This window comes from Sorex fumeus, unplaced genomic scaffold (genome assembly GCF_029834395.1).
Source record: "Sorex fumeus unplaced genomic scaffold, SorFum_2.1 ptg000044l, whole genome shotgun sequence".
Taxonomy (NCBI): domain Eukaryota; kingdom Metazoa; phylum Chordata; class Mammalia; order Eulipotyphla; family Soricidae; genus Sorex; species Sorex fumeus.
The window spans coordinates 64010088-64026265 of NW_026606101.1; the positions used below are offsets into that span (position 1 = coordinate 64010088).

Consider the following 16178-nt stretch of genomic DNA (forward strand, 5'->3'; position numbering starts at 1 on the left):
TTCACAATGCCCTTTCAACAAATTCTGATGGGGGGGGGGAATTCTAAACAATAATGGTGCATCTTTTGTCGAAATAATGAATGTAATCAATGTAGAAAAGAGTTTTGTGGAAATCATCTGCCTCACAGGCACTGGGAGGGGTGGGAGGTGGGTTCTTGGTGGTGAAAAATGAGTACTGGTGAAGGGAGAGGTGTTTGATCATTGTATGACCGAGACTTAAACCTGAAAGCTTTGTAACTTTTCTCACAGTGATTCAATAAATAAATAAATATAAGAAGAAAATAAAAGTGAGAGTAGAATACAACAGAGCACAAGCCTTGCACGTGCATCTTCCTGCACGTCTGGTCCCTGATGAGCATCATGCTCCCGCCCCCATGTCTTCCCCCCAGCAGCGGGGTAATACCGTTTTTTCAGCTCTTCAAGAACTGAAAAAACATTTAATTCAAATTCAGTCCTGTTTCTGGTTGGTCCCTAAAACAAATTGAGGTAATTTTACACTTAGAGGGTTATAATGATGCATCATTTGGCATTAACAGTCCTGTAGTTCCAGTAAACCGTTGTTTCGTTTGGGCATAATCCGGTAATCCGTAATGGGGGGGGCACTGCTCTGGGCTGTGCTGTTAGGGACCAAACCAGTTTCCCGCGTGCAAAGCATGTGCACTTGCCCTTTGAACTATCTCCCCAGCATCCCAATAAGATGCTTTTAAAAACCGTATAAAAGAGTAAATAAATACCAGACACACAATTAGTATGTTGCTTTATTCTACTTTTCACAAATATTTTATTGTGTTGGCATGGATGCCAGAAATAGCCTTTTAAAAATATTTAAACAACTAATTTGTCACTACTTTTATTCTGTATTGTTTTCATTTCCCAAAATTGGCTAACATCATGGATATGTGTACAAACATGTATATATACATATTTACAAATGTGCTTAAAGCCTCAGATCCTCATTAATGTCAGACTTCCACTAAAAAAAGGTACAGTAGTGAGATAGTAAAAATCAAATATGAATAAATCAACTGACTACTTTTAAAGTAAGATCCAGCACTTCTCTAAAGTTTCTAAGCTACAGCCTCAGGTATTTACAAGAAAATAAATAATGTCCCGAAGTCACTTACTTCCACGCGCTTTTAAGACAACCTGCCTGAGGAGCTGTGATTTGTTTTAAGGTAACTTTCCACCCAGGAACAGTTATCCTGATTAATCAATTCATTGATTAAAATTAGATGTTAAAAAAGCTGCAAGCAGTTACTGTTGACATGCAAGTTATTTGATATTTTGGAGCACATCTTGCTTTGACCCAAAAAAGTCTGGTGTGGCTTATCCCTGGCAGGACTCAGGGTGCCACAGACAGAACTAACGTGGGTCGGCTGAGTGCGAGGTAAGCACCTTACCCACTGTACTATCTATCTGGCCCCAATGCTAAATTCTTCAGGTACACATCTTTAAACTACAATACAACTCTATCGCAATGATCTTCAGGCTTTAATTTAAAAAACATTTAATGTTTCGGTAAATGTATATACAATCAGTATACTCTAGGTCGTTTGATTAAATTTTTCTCTGTAGGAACTTTCCTCTTTTGTGATAATCCAGATCCAGGTTCAATATTATTTTGAAGAAATGAAACAGCTTCTGGTAAACAGTAATTTTCTATCTGAGGAGGAGTTTCCTGTAAAAGGAGAAAGACAATACTTAATTTTTCCCCCGTGATTTCAAAGTGTCAAATGATTAGTTTCCTTTATTCTGCCTGACCAAAGAAAATTCAGAAGGAAATGTATATTTACTCCTAAATTCTTGCAAAGAGAACAGTTACTTTTGGAAAGTGCCTAACTCAGAGGCAGGCTGGGGACAGGAGGCAAATTGGAACGTTGGTGGGGGGTAGTAGACACTGGTGGAGAGCTTGGTGTTACAACACCGTATACCTGAAACTCAATCATGAATCTCTGTAACTGTAACACAGTGATTCCATTAAAAAAAAAAAAAAGGAAAGTTGTTTTCAAGGTATATTTAGCACCTAATCTACTAGCGAGTAAAATTGGTATGAAAAAATGAGTTTTTTTAATCTGTAAAATACAGATCAGACTGGAGAATATGAAACTTCTGAAAGCTAAGAGTGTGAGGATATCATACTTAGTATAATTTCTGAGTAAATTTTGAAAAAAAGATAAAAGTCTGAGACACCTCCATGCAAAGTTTGCACTCAACCCTTTAAACTCTCTCTAGCCCTGAAAATACTTTCAGTTTAAGTAAAACTTAATTTTTGTTTAATGTTTATAATTAACTGAGACAGGATTTTCCCCATTTAAGTTTTCGGACCACACCCATTGTTGCTGGGCTGTGGTGGGGCTACTCCTGGCAGTGCTTGGGGGACCTTATTTCCATTTCTTTCCTTCTTCGCTCTCTCTTGAACACATTACCTTTCTTCTCACCTTTAAAGAACACTTCTCACTGAAAAATAAAAAGATGCAAAATGTAGGGCCAGCGCTATGGAGAGTGGGGTAGGATGCGTGACACACCCAGAGGTGCTCAGGGCTACTTCTGGCGCTGCACTCAGGGACCACTAAGGGCAAGCAGCACCTCATCAACTGCACTAGCTCCCTTGCCCCCAGGCTTACTAATTCCTTTTTTTTTTTGTTTTGGGTAAGGCTCAGGCATTATTCCTGGCAGTGCTCAGGGGGCCATATGGGATGCTGAGGATTGAAGCCGGGCAGACTGTGCTCAGCAAGTGCGCTACCTGCTGTACTATCTCTCCGGCCCTCCAGTCCTCAAATTTCTGATCAGCAAACCAGTGCTAAGACTTAATATTTATCTTTTAAATATCCTGAGCAACAAATCAGAAGAGCAAAACTCACAAGGCAGGAGGAGACTTGGCTTTTCTTTATTCCAGTGTCACTGTAATCCTTCATGGGAAAACATTTATATCACATATAATGTCTTGCTTACATTCTGATGGTAATTTAGGTGCTCGAGTGTCTGGAAGACTTTTATTTTGCCCAACAAATCACAAACAGGCCAGTGGTGAAAATGAGTGCAGCGAGTGCTCCATGTAGCAAATGACTTGACCAGAATGGGGATTAGGGAGCTGATTCTCCAATACAGTTACAACTGTGTGTAAGGCAAGGGAGAAAGCTCAGTGGCTCACTGCATGCTCTGTATGCAGGACCGCCCAGGTTCAAGCCTCAGTTCCACATGCACTGGGAGTGACCCCCGACACTAAGTAAAACAGTACCCTGAGCTCTGCTTAATGTGATTCCCAAACAAACAAAAATACTTCACTTTTGACTCCTTCTAACTTTAAATAATAGTTACTGATGGAAGTCTTAATAATAATACAGTCTCTTAAGCACTGTCACTGTCCTCCCGTTGTTCATCGATTTGCTCAAGCGGGCACCAGTAGCGTCTCCATCTTGAGACTCGTTGTTACTGTGTTTGGCATATCGAATACATCACGGGGAGCTTGGTCAGGTTTTGCCGTGTGGGTGAGATACTCTCGGTAGCTTGCCGGGCTCTCCAAGAGGGGCATACACTACCTCTTTATAATAAATCCAGGGAAAAGAAAAATCATAGGAAGAGGAAACATACAGTACTATATTACTCAATACTATATATTTACATTGTCTGTTTCCAACAAAATATGTGTATGAGTGAGCCCACACAATTCTAATCTGTATTGTTCAAGGGTCAACTATCTTTGCTTTGTCTTGGTATCTAAACCAAGTTTTTACTGCATACTGTGTACATAGATAAAGTATATGGTATTGATATGAAGTCAAGAAAACTAAACGGTAAATGTTTAAATAATCCAACCACTTTCAATTTTGTGCACTCCTGAATCAATTTCCGCTTTCTTTACTCTCTCATTTTTACTTTTTTCATACATATATTTTTGCTTTTTGGGTCAGAGCTCGAGCGGGCCCAGTAACATCTCCAATGGAGACTTTGTTGTTACTGTGTTTGGCATATCGAATACGTCATGGGGAGCTTGCCAGGCTCTACCGTGCAGGCGAGATACTCTCGGTAGCTTGCTGGGCTCTCCGAGAGGGGTGGAGGAATCGAACTTGGGTCGGCCAGCTGGCAATGCACAGGGGTTACTCCTGGCTCATGCACTCAGGAATTACTCCTGGCAGTGCTGAGGGTCTGGGGATTGAACCCGGGTCGGCTACATGCAAGGCAAACGCCCTACCTGCTGTGCTATCGCTCCAGCCCCTATTTTAATTTTCTGCTTTGGTTCCTAACCAGCAGTGTTCAGGGACTATTACTGCTCTGTGCTTTGGGGACCATATGTGCTGGTAAGGATTGAACAGGCTTAGCAACAAGGTAAGCACCTTACCTCCTTATCTCTTCAGCCCCTAGAGCCAACTTTATTTGGTGGTGGTGGTGGTGATGGGTGGGTGGGTATTTGGGCCATACCTGGTAGTGCTTAGAACTTCCTTTTGGTTCTAAACTCAGGGATCACTCCTGACAGTACTTGGGGTACCACATAGGGTGCCAGGGATTGAACCTGGCTCAGCTGCGTGTAAGGCAAGCAGCTTACCTGCTGTACTATCACAATGGTCCCTAGAATCTTAACATTTTGTTTTTTATTATTTTTTTTGCTTTTTGGGTCACACCCAGCGATGCACAGGGGACCATATGGGATGCTGGGAATCAAACCTGGGTCGGCCGCGTGCAAGGCAAACACCCCACCCACTGTGCTATCTCTCCAGTCCCAACATTTTATTTTTTTTGATTTATTTTGGTTTTAGGCCACACCTGGAGATGCTCAAGGTTAACTCCTGGCTCTGCACTCAAGAATTACTCCTGGCAGTGCTCAGGGAAACATGGAATGTTGGGTATAAAGCCGGGTAGGCCAGCGTGCAAGGCCAGCGCCTCACCAGCTCTACACTGTCTCTGACCCCTAGAATCTAAACTTTTAAAAGGCACTTTCAAAGCTTTTAGAGGCGAATCTTTATAGTTGACCTTCAAGCTCACTGTGCACACATGTGCTATTGCAGAAAAAGGAATGAAGCTGAAAGGATGACTAGAGAGGAATGGCAGGCTACTGACAAGGCTAGGGTCTTGATATATAGTTGGTAACAGAGGTCAAGAACAAAACCTTACAAACCTGCATAATATAATCAGCAATGTATTCTGTCTTCAAGCAGTACACGTTATAGGAAGCAGCTTCTGCAATATTAACTCCAGAGTCATCTTGTCTCATTTTATTATAGTCAGAAAAGAGATGTGTGGCTTCTTTATAGAAAGGGGCAGAATGACCATGTAGGACCTAATGAGAAAAGAAGCATCAACATGTTCTAGCATCATTGTCCCACACGTGAAATCTGAACTTAAGAATCATCATCCTATCAAAGTGCAGAAAATCAAGAAATAAATGATCACAGCAAACTATGTTAGGAAATAGTTTACGCAAAATGCAGTAAGTTGATTCAGCACAAACCTTAGCTCCTCCTGACTGAAGAAGGCGTCTGAATCCTGCTTCCCGGGATGGATCAACATGTAAAATAACTTTCCAACCACTGAATGCCCCCTACAAATAAAGAAAACAACTGAAGTCCTTTGAAATAAACAAATGACATTAAGGCTAACACATTATTTTATCTAGACACTAAATTTTATGTGAAGAATATTCTAGTCTTTCCCTTCTAGTCTAAGAAACCTGTGGCTGGAATCCTTTGACATACGAGCCCTGGTGTGTTGCTACAGCACATGGCAGAGAGTATGACAGCTACGTAATTTACACTTCATAAGTGAAGGAAAGTGATTTTTCGACCAAGAAACTGGTTTCGGGGCTGGAGAGTGGGTAGGGCGTTTGCCTTTACCTTGCACGTGGCCGACTGGGGTTCGATTCCCAGCATCCCATATGTTCCCCAGAGCACTACCAGGAGTAACGCCTGAGCATCATTGGGTGTGACCCAAAAAGCAAAAATAAAAAAAAAGAAACCTGGTTTCTGTTTATTCTTTCCTTTTGGGTAAAAAGCCTAAACCATAGCTTCTTACTCATAATATATAACTAATACAACAGATGACGCCTCTTTTCTCTTAAAATTACTTATATGTTGGGGATATAAAATATTTAAAAAGTATTTTACAACACTGGCAGTTGTAATTCAAAGCAAAAATTTTTGATTTCTGTGTGGCCAAGTTGCAGGTATCACTTTTAATGCTGTGTTGCTTATTTTATAATGAAGAATTTCATACCTAGATTTATAATGAAGAAAGTGCCCATGTTTAATTAGTGCTTACTAAGAAATAAGGAAGTATTTTTCTTCCAAAGAGTATAGATTTCCAGAATTTGATCTACAGATTTCTTTGGGAAGGTCTGTGAACCACACACCAAGAAGTCCGAAAGCTCAAAGGTAAGTTTCTTGGGAGGAAACAGTGTGTGTCCCATTTCACATGAGGCATTTTAGAGTCATCAAGTCATCACCTGCTATCTTTTATTCTAGCACAATTAAAATCGTTAGGAATAAAGACTTCTCTTCTACCCATGGGATAGTGCTGGGGGCTGCACAGTGCCAGGAGAGAACTCAGGGTCTGGTGCATGCACGCACATACCAACCCTTTGAGCTATCTCGTAAACTCAATATGGAGTGCTAAGCATATACCTCAAGAAATAAAACAATGGAAAAAGGGAGAGAGAAAATTTTCCCTTTCTGGGAGAAGGGCTCACCAGGGTGCCATTCGGCAGTGCCTGGGGGAGGGTTTATGGTACCAGGGTCACAAACAGGGCACCCACATGCAGGGTAGGTGCTTTTGTTCTGTGAACTATGTCTCTGCACCTGAAGAAAGTATTGTTTTGGGCTACACCCGCTGGTGGTCAGGGCTTACTCTTGGCTCTGTGCTGCAGGATCAGCCTGGCAGTGCTCAGGGAATCACATGCAGTGCAGAAGATCATGCTGGGCTTCACTAAGTGCAAGGCTAATGCCTCACCTCCTGTATTATCTCTGGCCCATAGCATTGTTACTTGATCAAACACATTATCAAAAAAAAAAAAAAAAAAAGAAAATTAAGTACTAATCTCAGTGTCCCGGAGTTGTCCGAGGTAAGCCCAGTCTCTGGGCCGAGAAACTCCAGGGTCTTCTCGGGGCTGGAGCAGGCTGAATCCCCACTTGGCCAAGAGGTCCAATGCCCCACTCACACCTGACACCCCCCAGCATGCATATCAACAGATCAGTTTCACAGCTCCACGACTAAGTTTGAGAAGATGCCAAGCTGCAGAATTATCCCATTTGTGGCCACGCAACACCTCCGAATTTCACAGTACCAAAAGCCCGGAACACAGCAAAGAAGATGGGAATGCTGTGTAGAAGCCCACTAAGCTCAGTGAAAACACTAACACAGAAGGCTCGACTAGCACCAACAGCTCAGTAAATCTTCAGACTTCGATCTTAGTAACACCATTGTGAGCTACATGTTGTAACAAGCAATATAACGTAGATTATTTTGTTTCTGCTGGGGGGGAGGCTTGTGGGGTGGGGGTAGGAGACTGGGGACATGGGTGGAGGGAAAGTCACTCTGGGGATGGTACTTGTGTTGAAACACTGAATGCCTGAAACAACTGTATTATGAACAACTCTGCAAATCAGTGTTTAATAAAATAAAATTAAAATCTAAAATAACTAAGACACTGAATGCCATTTATACAACCTGTATAATTCTATAAGCTAATACCTCAACAATGCCGGATTCTTGTTTTTGCTGAATGGTTTTCCTCCATCTCATTGCTGCAAGTGCTAGTCTTCGCTGCTGTACAGTGATTCCAGTCAAGACATCAATTATGGAACTGCTTCCCCACTCATAGTCTTCTTCCTGGGGAGTTAGTCCAACAAACTTTTGAGTCCCTGCAAAATGTCTTTAAGGGCCCCGAAATCTATGAAAAGTTAAAAGCCATACATTCAGTTATTAGAGAGTACTGAGCAAGCCCAAGTATCAATTTATGTTAGGCAGAGAAAATGCAGATAAACCTGACTTCATATAAGAATAAATATTTCACTGGACTTCACCTAGCAAGAAATAAATTTCATGACAGTCTTTGAGAATGTATTTTTTTTTTTGAGGGGGGTGATGCTCAGGGCTTACACCTGGCTGGCTTGGGAGACCACATGGGGTGCTGGAGATCGAACCCAGTTCTGCTGTGTGCAAGGCAAATGCCCCATCAGGCCTGTTTCAGTTGACAGAGAATATTCTAGCTCCCAGGAGAATGCTCCAGCCCTTGAGAATATGTGTATTAACAGCCTGATTATGCATCTGCAGGAGAAATTCCTAAGAGATCCTGATTTTGAAAAACCCCTCTGAGATAGCCAGTTAGAAACTAAATTGTTTCAAATAGGCATTTTAATATTTAACAAACTAGCAGAAAGATGAAAATTTACAATCAGGGCCCAGGGGAGGATTCAGTGGCAAAAAGGGCCTTCACCGCAAGCGAGTTTGACCCAGGTGTTGCTCACACGCAGAGCACGGTCCTGGCAGTTCCGCTCTGGAACGCCTGGCACTGCGTCAGGGTCAATCTCTGGGTCCGGTCAGGAATGTGCCAACACCACAACAAAGCACGTAACAACAAAGGGCAGAGAGTGGGGGCAGCATACATGGAAGAGCCTCAACATTTCTAATAGAGTGCAGGGGTTAAGGAGCTTGCTTTTCCTAAGGCTGACCCCAGTTCAATAACCAGCACTGTGCATGGTTCACTGAGCACCACCAGGAGTGATCCAGAGCACACAGGCAGGAGTAATCCCGAGTACCACTCGGTGTGGGTTCTCTCCCTCCACAATTGCCCCCTCGCCAATTTTTTTCCCCTTTGTCATTTAAAATTTTAAAAGACTCACATTTAGGAACAGCTCAAAGGGCTGGCGCCTATCTGCCAGTGTTGCCCCAGCACCACAGGACCCAAACATCACAGAGCTGGGCCCAGTTTCTTGGGGAGTGGCCCCCAGGGTCCCTTGTGCACTGCCCGAGATCCCTCCTCCCCTGAAAATAAAAAAGACCCATATTCAAATGAAATGAAACTCGGAATAGCCAGGAACCTGGGCCGACATCTGCACATGCATTTTTTTAATGGCCTTATAAAACAGAACTGATTATACTTAGCAACTTAATGAATCCTTTACTTTTCCTATGTTTTGGGGCCACACCCAACTGTGCCCAGGGCTTACTCCTGGCTCTGAGTTCAGGAATTATTCCTGGTGATGTTTGGGGAGTCCTTATGGGTTGCTGGGGATCAAACCAGGGCTGGCTGCACGCAAGGCAAATGCCCTACCACTATACCCCAATTTTACCAACTCTGATGCCAACTTTACTTTTTTTAAAGTAAGGAACTCCAGTGATCGGGATACAAACTAGATGGGCAGCGCCTTAAAGCCCACACTACCCCTCCAACAACATTACTTTGCTCTCAAAGAAAAATGTCCCTTCACATTCTTTTGAATACCAACCAGCACGAAGCGCCCAGCGGTCCTACAAGCCTCAAGGTAGGAGCGATGGAGCACCCACTTGCCAGCCGCCACTGAGGCCAGGTACTTCTCATTGCGAAGCGGGTGGCCCACAACAATGTGTGTACAGCTGGGGTCGAAGCACTGCTTCTCGATCACGGAGCCACCTACCAGACAAAAATGGTAGACTTCACTGATTTCCAGAAAATACAGCTCAACTCTGTACAGAAGTTATTTATGAATGAACAAAAAGTATCAAAAAACCTTCATTGGTAACTATTGATTATGAGAATTAAAAACACAAGCAAACAGTAAAATGAACCCATACACTCACCACCTATGTTCAAAATTCATCAAAATGCTATAATCTTTATTTTAGTTTATACTTTTTTTTTTTTTTGCTTAACTCTTTCCTCCCCCTATACTGGGATCAAACCTGTGGCCATAAACACGCAAGGCAAGTGCTCTACCACTGAGCTACATCCCAATTCCCTGCTTAATTTTTTCAGATGGGGGGGCACACCCAGCAGTACTCAGGGGCTACTCCTAGCTCTGCACTCAGGAATTACTCCTGGCGTTGCTCTTGGGGGACCTTAAGGGGATCAAACCCAGTCGGCTTCCGTATTATCTCTCTGGCCCCTGGTTAATTAAAGCAAATTCCAAATACCGTGTACTTTAACCTAGGTATTCATTACATATCTCTGAAATATGTGGGATTTGTTGAACATTTTGCCCCAATGTGACTTTTTTTTTTTGCCTTGGATGCAGCAGAACCGGGTTTGATTCCCAGCATCCCGTATGGTCCCCAGAGCACCACCAGGAGTAATTCCTGAGTGAAGAGCCAGGAGTAACCCCTGTGCATCGCTGGCTGTGACCCAAAAAGAAAAAAAAAGTGGGCCAAGAAGATAGTTATTGGGTGGGAATGCATACTTGGATTGTATGCATACTTGGGTCAAATGCCTGGCACCAAACTGTTCCAGGAGCATTGCTGGGTGCGGCCCAAATATCAAAACAAAAAAATATATGTGAGGACATGGGTACATAGGAACTCTTCCCACTGGATTATAGTTGAACAGAATATGATCAAAATTCCACCGTAGGGCTGGCGCAATATTAAAGTGGGTAGGGCGTTTGCCTTCCACATGGCCGACCCAGGTTTGATTCCCAGCACCTCCCGAACACCACCAGTAGCAGCTCTGGAGTGCAAAACTAGGAATAACCCCTGTGCATCTCTGGGTGTGACCCAAAAAGTGCCCCTCCCCACCAAAAAAATTCCACTTTAGTATAACTCTGCACAGTAAGTTTATTCTGTGCCTAGATATGCAATAAATGTATAAATATGGGTACAAACACAACCATTTGTACTTATCACCTGGTTCATTTGCCCATTTGTGAAACGAAGGGTGTCTTTGCATTCCAGCACCAGAATCCTCAAGTTACAGATTCTCAATTGCAGCACAATCCTTACTCATCTGCCTCTACTCTCTTAAAAAGTTCTAGATGAGTCTCTACCAACTGCTGCTTCTCTGACCAGAATTTAGAGATGGATTAATTTGTCAAAGACAGCTACTTAAAGCATTCCATTTTGGTGAACTCAGGGTAAACCTTAGCAAATCTAGCTTACCAAATTTATTATTCAATTCATTCTTGATAACTATCATTCTTACAATGATCACAGGCAACTGGGAATCAGTGATTTGTTACACAAATTAACTTTCCAAGAAGCAGTCTTTTGAGTGTATATATCAGAAAATTATTATATATTTTTAAAAATGCGTATGTCAGCCATCTTTCAAAGGACATCCCTAAAATATTCAATATTTCTTTCTGTTTTTGTGATGACCCATACCGAGCAGCACTCATGGGTTATCCTGGCTCTGAATGCAGGAATCACACCTGGAGGGCTCAGGGACCATATGGGATGTGGGGAATTGAACCTAGGATGGCCTCCTGTGAGACAAGCATCCTATCCTGCCATACTATCGCTCCGGATCTTTCAATCTTTTGTTTTTATTTGCTTTTTGGGGTCACACCCGGCGATGCACAGGGGTTACTCCTGGTTCTGCACTCAGGAATTACCCCTAGCAGTGCTCAGGGGACCATATGGGATGCTGGGAATCGAACTCAAGTTGGATCTATGTGCAAGGCAAACGCCCTACCAGCTGTGCTATCACTCCAGCCCCTCTTTCAATCTTTCTTGATGACTCAGAACCACTATGGAAAATATCGCTATTTGTATTTTCTCTGTAAGTTAAGCTATCACATTAGATTCTCTCCCTTCATTTTCCTGACTACAAAACTTTTTCTACCTATGGCTATAAAAAACCTGAAACAAAGCAGCCGGGTCCAAACACAGATGTGCTATAATTGAAAATACAGCTCAGATCACAAAGCCTTGGTATGAACAGAAGAGTCTAATGTTCCATCTATAAATAAGTTACCTTTCTTCTTTCTTGGGGGGGAGAAGGGGCACAGTGGGGGCAAGTAGTAGTATTTGGGGGATGATGTTATGTCAGGGATTGAACCTGGAACCTGCATGCAAAGCATTTATACTAGTCCTTAAAACTAATCTCCCAGACCTTTTCCCAGATATTTTACACCAACTCCAAATTAAATAAAACATTTTGCATACTCTGGCTTAAATAAAATATCTAAACTGTTTAATTTTACCTTTTTTTTTTTTTGCTTTTTGGGTCACACCCGACAATGCTCAGGGGTTACTCCTGGCTCATGCACTCAGGAATTGCTCCTGGCGGTGCTCAGGGGACCCATATGGGGTGCTGGGAATCGAACTTGTGTCGGCCATGTTGGCTGCGTGCAAGGCAAACGCCCTACCAGCTGTGCTATTGCTCCAGCCCCAATCTTACTTTTTTAAGTGTGGCTGCTTAAAGAGTTTGAAACTATGACTGAAACCCAACTTTGTAACTGTGTTTGTAACTTTGTAACTGTGTTTCTCACTGTGATTCACTGTCACTGTCACTGTCCTCCCATTGTTCATCTCCAGTGGGCCCAGTAATGTCTCCATTGTGAGACTTTGTTGTTACTGTATTTGGCATACTGAATACATCATGGGTAGCTTGCCAGGCTTTGCGTGAGGGGTAGCTTGCCGGGCTCTCTGAGAGGGGCGGAGGAATCGAACTCGGGTTGGCCATGTTGGCTGCATGCAAGGCAAACGCCTTACCCGCTGTGCTATTGCTCCAGCCCACTGTGATTCAATGAAAAAAAAGTTTGAAACTGCACTTGACATGTGTGATTTCCTTGAGACGAGTGCTGCATCAAATTCTTTCTGGAACTCATCTTCTAGAACCCTATCAGTTGGAATGCCTGATTAATGAAGTAAGAAAAAAAATGTTACTTTAGGGTGGGAGAGATAGTACAGTGGGCAGGATGTTTGCATTGCATGCAGCTGACCTGTGTTTGATCCCCAGTACCCAATGTGGTCCTTTGAGCTTGCCAGGAGCAATCCCTGAGCTCAGAGCCAGGAGTAAGCCCTGAGCACAGTCAGATTGGGGCCCCCAAACAAAAACAAAGCCAAATAATAAGAATGTTACATAAAAAGAAGTTCCTCTCTGGAAGTTACTCTATCTTCATACCATAAGCTTATAAAGTTTCACTGATTTTGTCTAAGGTTTCATCAATTACAAATGCTCAAAACAACACAGAAGATTTTTGTTTTATTTTGGGGCCACATCTAGCAGTGTTCCAGGATTTCAGGAGACTATAAACCTGGGCTTCCGGTATGTGGGACATGTGTTCGGTCTAATGAGCTCTCTCCAGCCAAGCACAAGATTCATAAACCTTAATGATTAGTTTCAATTTAAATCTTTAAATCCTGTGACTCAGGTTTTTTTTGTTTGTTTCTCTGCTGGTAATTGAACCCAGGATCTCACACTCAATTCAAGTTCAGTGTTTTAAAACCAAGTTACATACCCTCGGCTCCAGACTTTAGTTTTATAAAATTTCTATGTTGTCCCCGCCCGCTTGGGGTCCTGGCTGTCACACTCACGATCTGCCTCCACATGCCATCTCAGTGTATTGACAGCCTTGATCCAGAGACTCCCAAATGAATCTCAAAATGGATTAGCTCCCTGCAGAGGTATCTCTGGACCCCAACCATTTGCAATTTTAGAATCTAGAAATGCGACCTCTCATGATATTCATAATAATCAATAGAAAATAAATGATCTAGCACCTACCCCTGGCAGGCAGGCTTAAACAGTGGTGGGAAAATTCGAAATAATGGTGGTGGGAAGGTGTAGTGATGGTCGGATTGGTGTTGACACATTGAATGTGATCAATTTAATGTGAACAACCTTATGAAAATAAAATTTAAGAAAATTTCTATGTTGAGTCAGTGTACAGTCCCAAATTATTGACTATTTAATTTGTTAAATGATAACAATACTTAAAACACTATGTGACATTGTGACCTAAGTAAAATACTGTACCTAGTTTTTCAATCAGATGGCAATAATCAATACGTTCTTGAGGATTCAGAGATGACAACTGAAATATGTACTTTTTTTTCAAGTCTTCACGAGTCTCTTTCATCACCGTAATCTGAAATGGAAAAGCTATTTTAGCAAAAGTGATCAGTCTATATTAAAAATGATCAGACATGCAATTCTTTTATAGACACATTTACTTAGGTTTCTGAGTCATTCAAGCCAAATATCCTACAATGTAAAGAAATAGTTTGGGGACGGAGTATAGTATTGTGGGTAGGGCTCTTGACCTGCACGCAGCTGGGCCAGGTTTCCGGCACCTTATAAGGTCCCCCAAGCCCAGACAGGAGTGATCCCTGAGCGCAGAGCCTGGAGTAAGCCTGGGTGTGGTTCAAAACAAAATAAACCAAACAAAGTTTTCGACATTTGCTGAAGCCCTGATACTGGAATGCAGCATAAAGGCAATGCCCAAAAGTCATTTCACCACAGAAGGCTAAACCAACCTTTTCTCTCGGGTGTGGAGGCACAGGTGGTTTGGCGAGGGGAAAGGCGATACTGGGAGCCTGAGGTGTAGGAATCAGGTGGCCGTCCTTGGTCAGGGCTTCTGGTTCTTCAGAGCTCGGGCAGTTGGAGGCCTCACGCGTACATTTACTTCCAGGATTACAGACAGCTGAGGGCAACAAATATAACTAAGAAAAAATTCTGAGACCTATTCTCAGATGTTTCACTTAGTTAAGATGAAATTAAACAGACTCTGGAATGCAAAAAGTAACATCCAAAAGATGTAGCCTGATCGCTCCAGCGAAAGCACAGCGGTAGGGCGTTTGCCTTGCATGCAGCCAACATGGCCGACCCGAGTTCGATTCCTCCGCCCCTCTCGGAGAGCCTGGCAAGCTACTGAGAGTATCTCACCCGCACGGCAGAGCCTGGCAAGCTCCCTGTGACGTATTCGATATGCCAGACACAGTAACAACAAAGTCTCCAATGGAGATGTTACTGGGCCCGCTTGAGCAAACTGATGAACAACGGGAGGACAGTGACAGTGACTATTTATCAAGGCTGGAGACACTCGCTAAATATTAAGCAAAAATCTTAACAAAATGGCCAAAAGATGTAGCCTGTTTCTAGAGCTTCTAGTCAAATGCAATTAGTCAGATTTAATTTTCTTCCCCCCCCCCACTGCATCACTGTGAGATATTCAATTACAGAGTTGTTCATGATTGCTTCTCAGTCATACAAAGTTTCAAATCCCAACCCTTCACCAGTGCACATTTCCCACCACCAGTGTCCCCGGTTTCCCTCCTGCCTGCCCCTCATCCCTCCCAAAACCTGCGTTTATGGCAGACACCTCTATGGCAGACACTTTCCTCTCCTTCCTTTCTTCCCTCCCTCCCTCCCCTCTTCCTTCTCATTTAGCTTTAGGCATCATCGTCTGCAAGAATGTTACTGAAAGGGTATCATGCATATCACTTTATCTCCTTTCAGCACTCAGTTTGGGTCCAGAACGATCATTTGCAACTATCATTGTCATAGTTTAAAGGGGAACAATCGAATTATCTGTGGGCTTCTCCCAATTCTCTCCCCCCCCTCTCTCTCTCTCTCTTTAAATTTTAATGTAGAAGTATTGCTATTTATTCAGCCATTGATTCATTGATTAGGCTGACTGAATCTGGCACGAACTCCATCCAATTCTCTTTAAATACCAAGCTTTCATCAGTACTGTGTAACTTGAATTTCTTAAAATAATGATGAAACACCCAATCATTGTATGACTGAAACTCAAACATGAAAGTTTCTGTAACTGTAGCTCACACTGATTCAGTAAGATAAAAATTTTTAAAAATTTCTTAAATAAACACCAAGCTTTTAGTTATCAAAAAATGTAGGGGAATTCAGAAAGAAACACGCACAACCGAAGAGAACAAATGTAATATGCTAGGTGGAGTTTGGAAGAATGAAATAAAAGTGCTTGGGAGAAAAGCCAAATAGCAGGTAATCACACAGATGCAGAAAGGACTGGAACAAAATGAACGAACAATGGTGACCACCATGTCTAGGAAAAAATACCTATTCCTTCATCTCCAAAGTTGAGTCAAAACTTTCTTTTCAAGTTACCGAAAATCATCTCAATTTACAATTAAAAATAATTTTTGACTGTTTAACTTAGAAAAAAGTCAGAAATACCTATTGAGAGAGAAGTGTCTGCCATACAGGCAACTAGGGGTGGGGTGGAGCGGGTGGGAGGAAAACGGGGGACACTGGTCGTGGGAAATGTATGGTGGTGAAGGAACAGGTGATA

General features: G+C 42.6%; 1 protein-coding gene across 3 annotated transcripts in view; it reads right to left on the reverse strand.

Moving 5' to 3' along the window:
* Positions 1-767: 767 nt before the first annotated feature.
* TOPBP1 (DNA topoisomerase II binding protein 1) overlaps positions 768-16178 on the reverse strand; it is a 52997-nt gene continuing 37586 nt past the window's right edge. For 2 of the 3 annotated variants that reach the window (XM_056121998.1, XM_056121999.1), the window contains exons 22-28: positions 14383-14549; positions 13883-13994; positions 9438-9601; positions 7681-7818; positions 5447-5536; positions 5114-5275; positions 768-1678 (exon numbers count right to left, since the gene is read on the reverse strand). In XM_056121998.1, the coding sequence (XP_055977973.1) occupies positions 1535-1678; positions 5114-5275; positions 5447-5536; positions 7681-7818; positions 9438-9601; positions 13883-13994; positions 14383-14549 (977 nt within the window). In that variant the 3' untranslated portion in view covers positions 768-1534. The remainder of the gene's footprint in view (positions 1679-5113; positions 5276-5446; positions 5537-7680; positions 7819-9437; positions 9602-13882; positions 13995-14382; positions 14550-16178) is intronic. The other variant, XM_056122000.1, reaches the window with a different exon arrangement.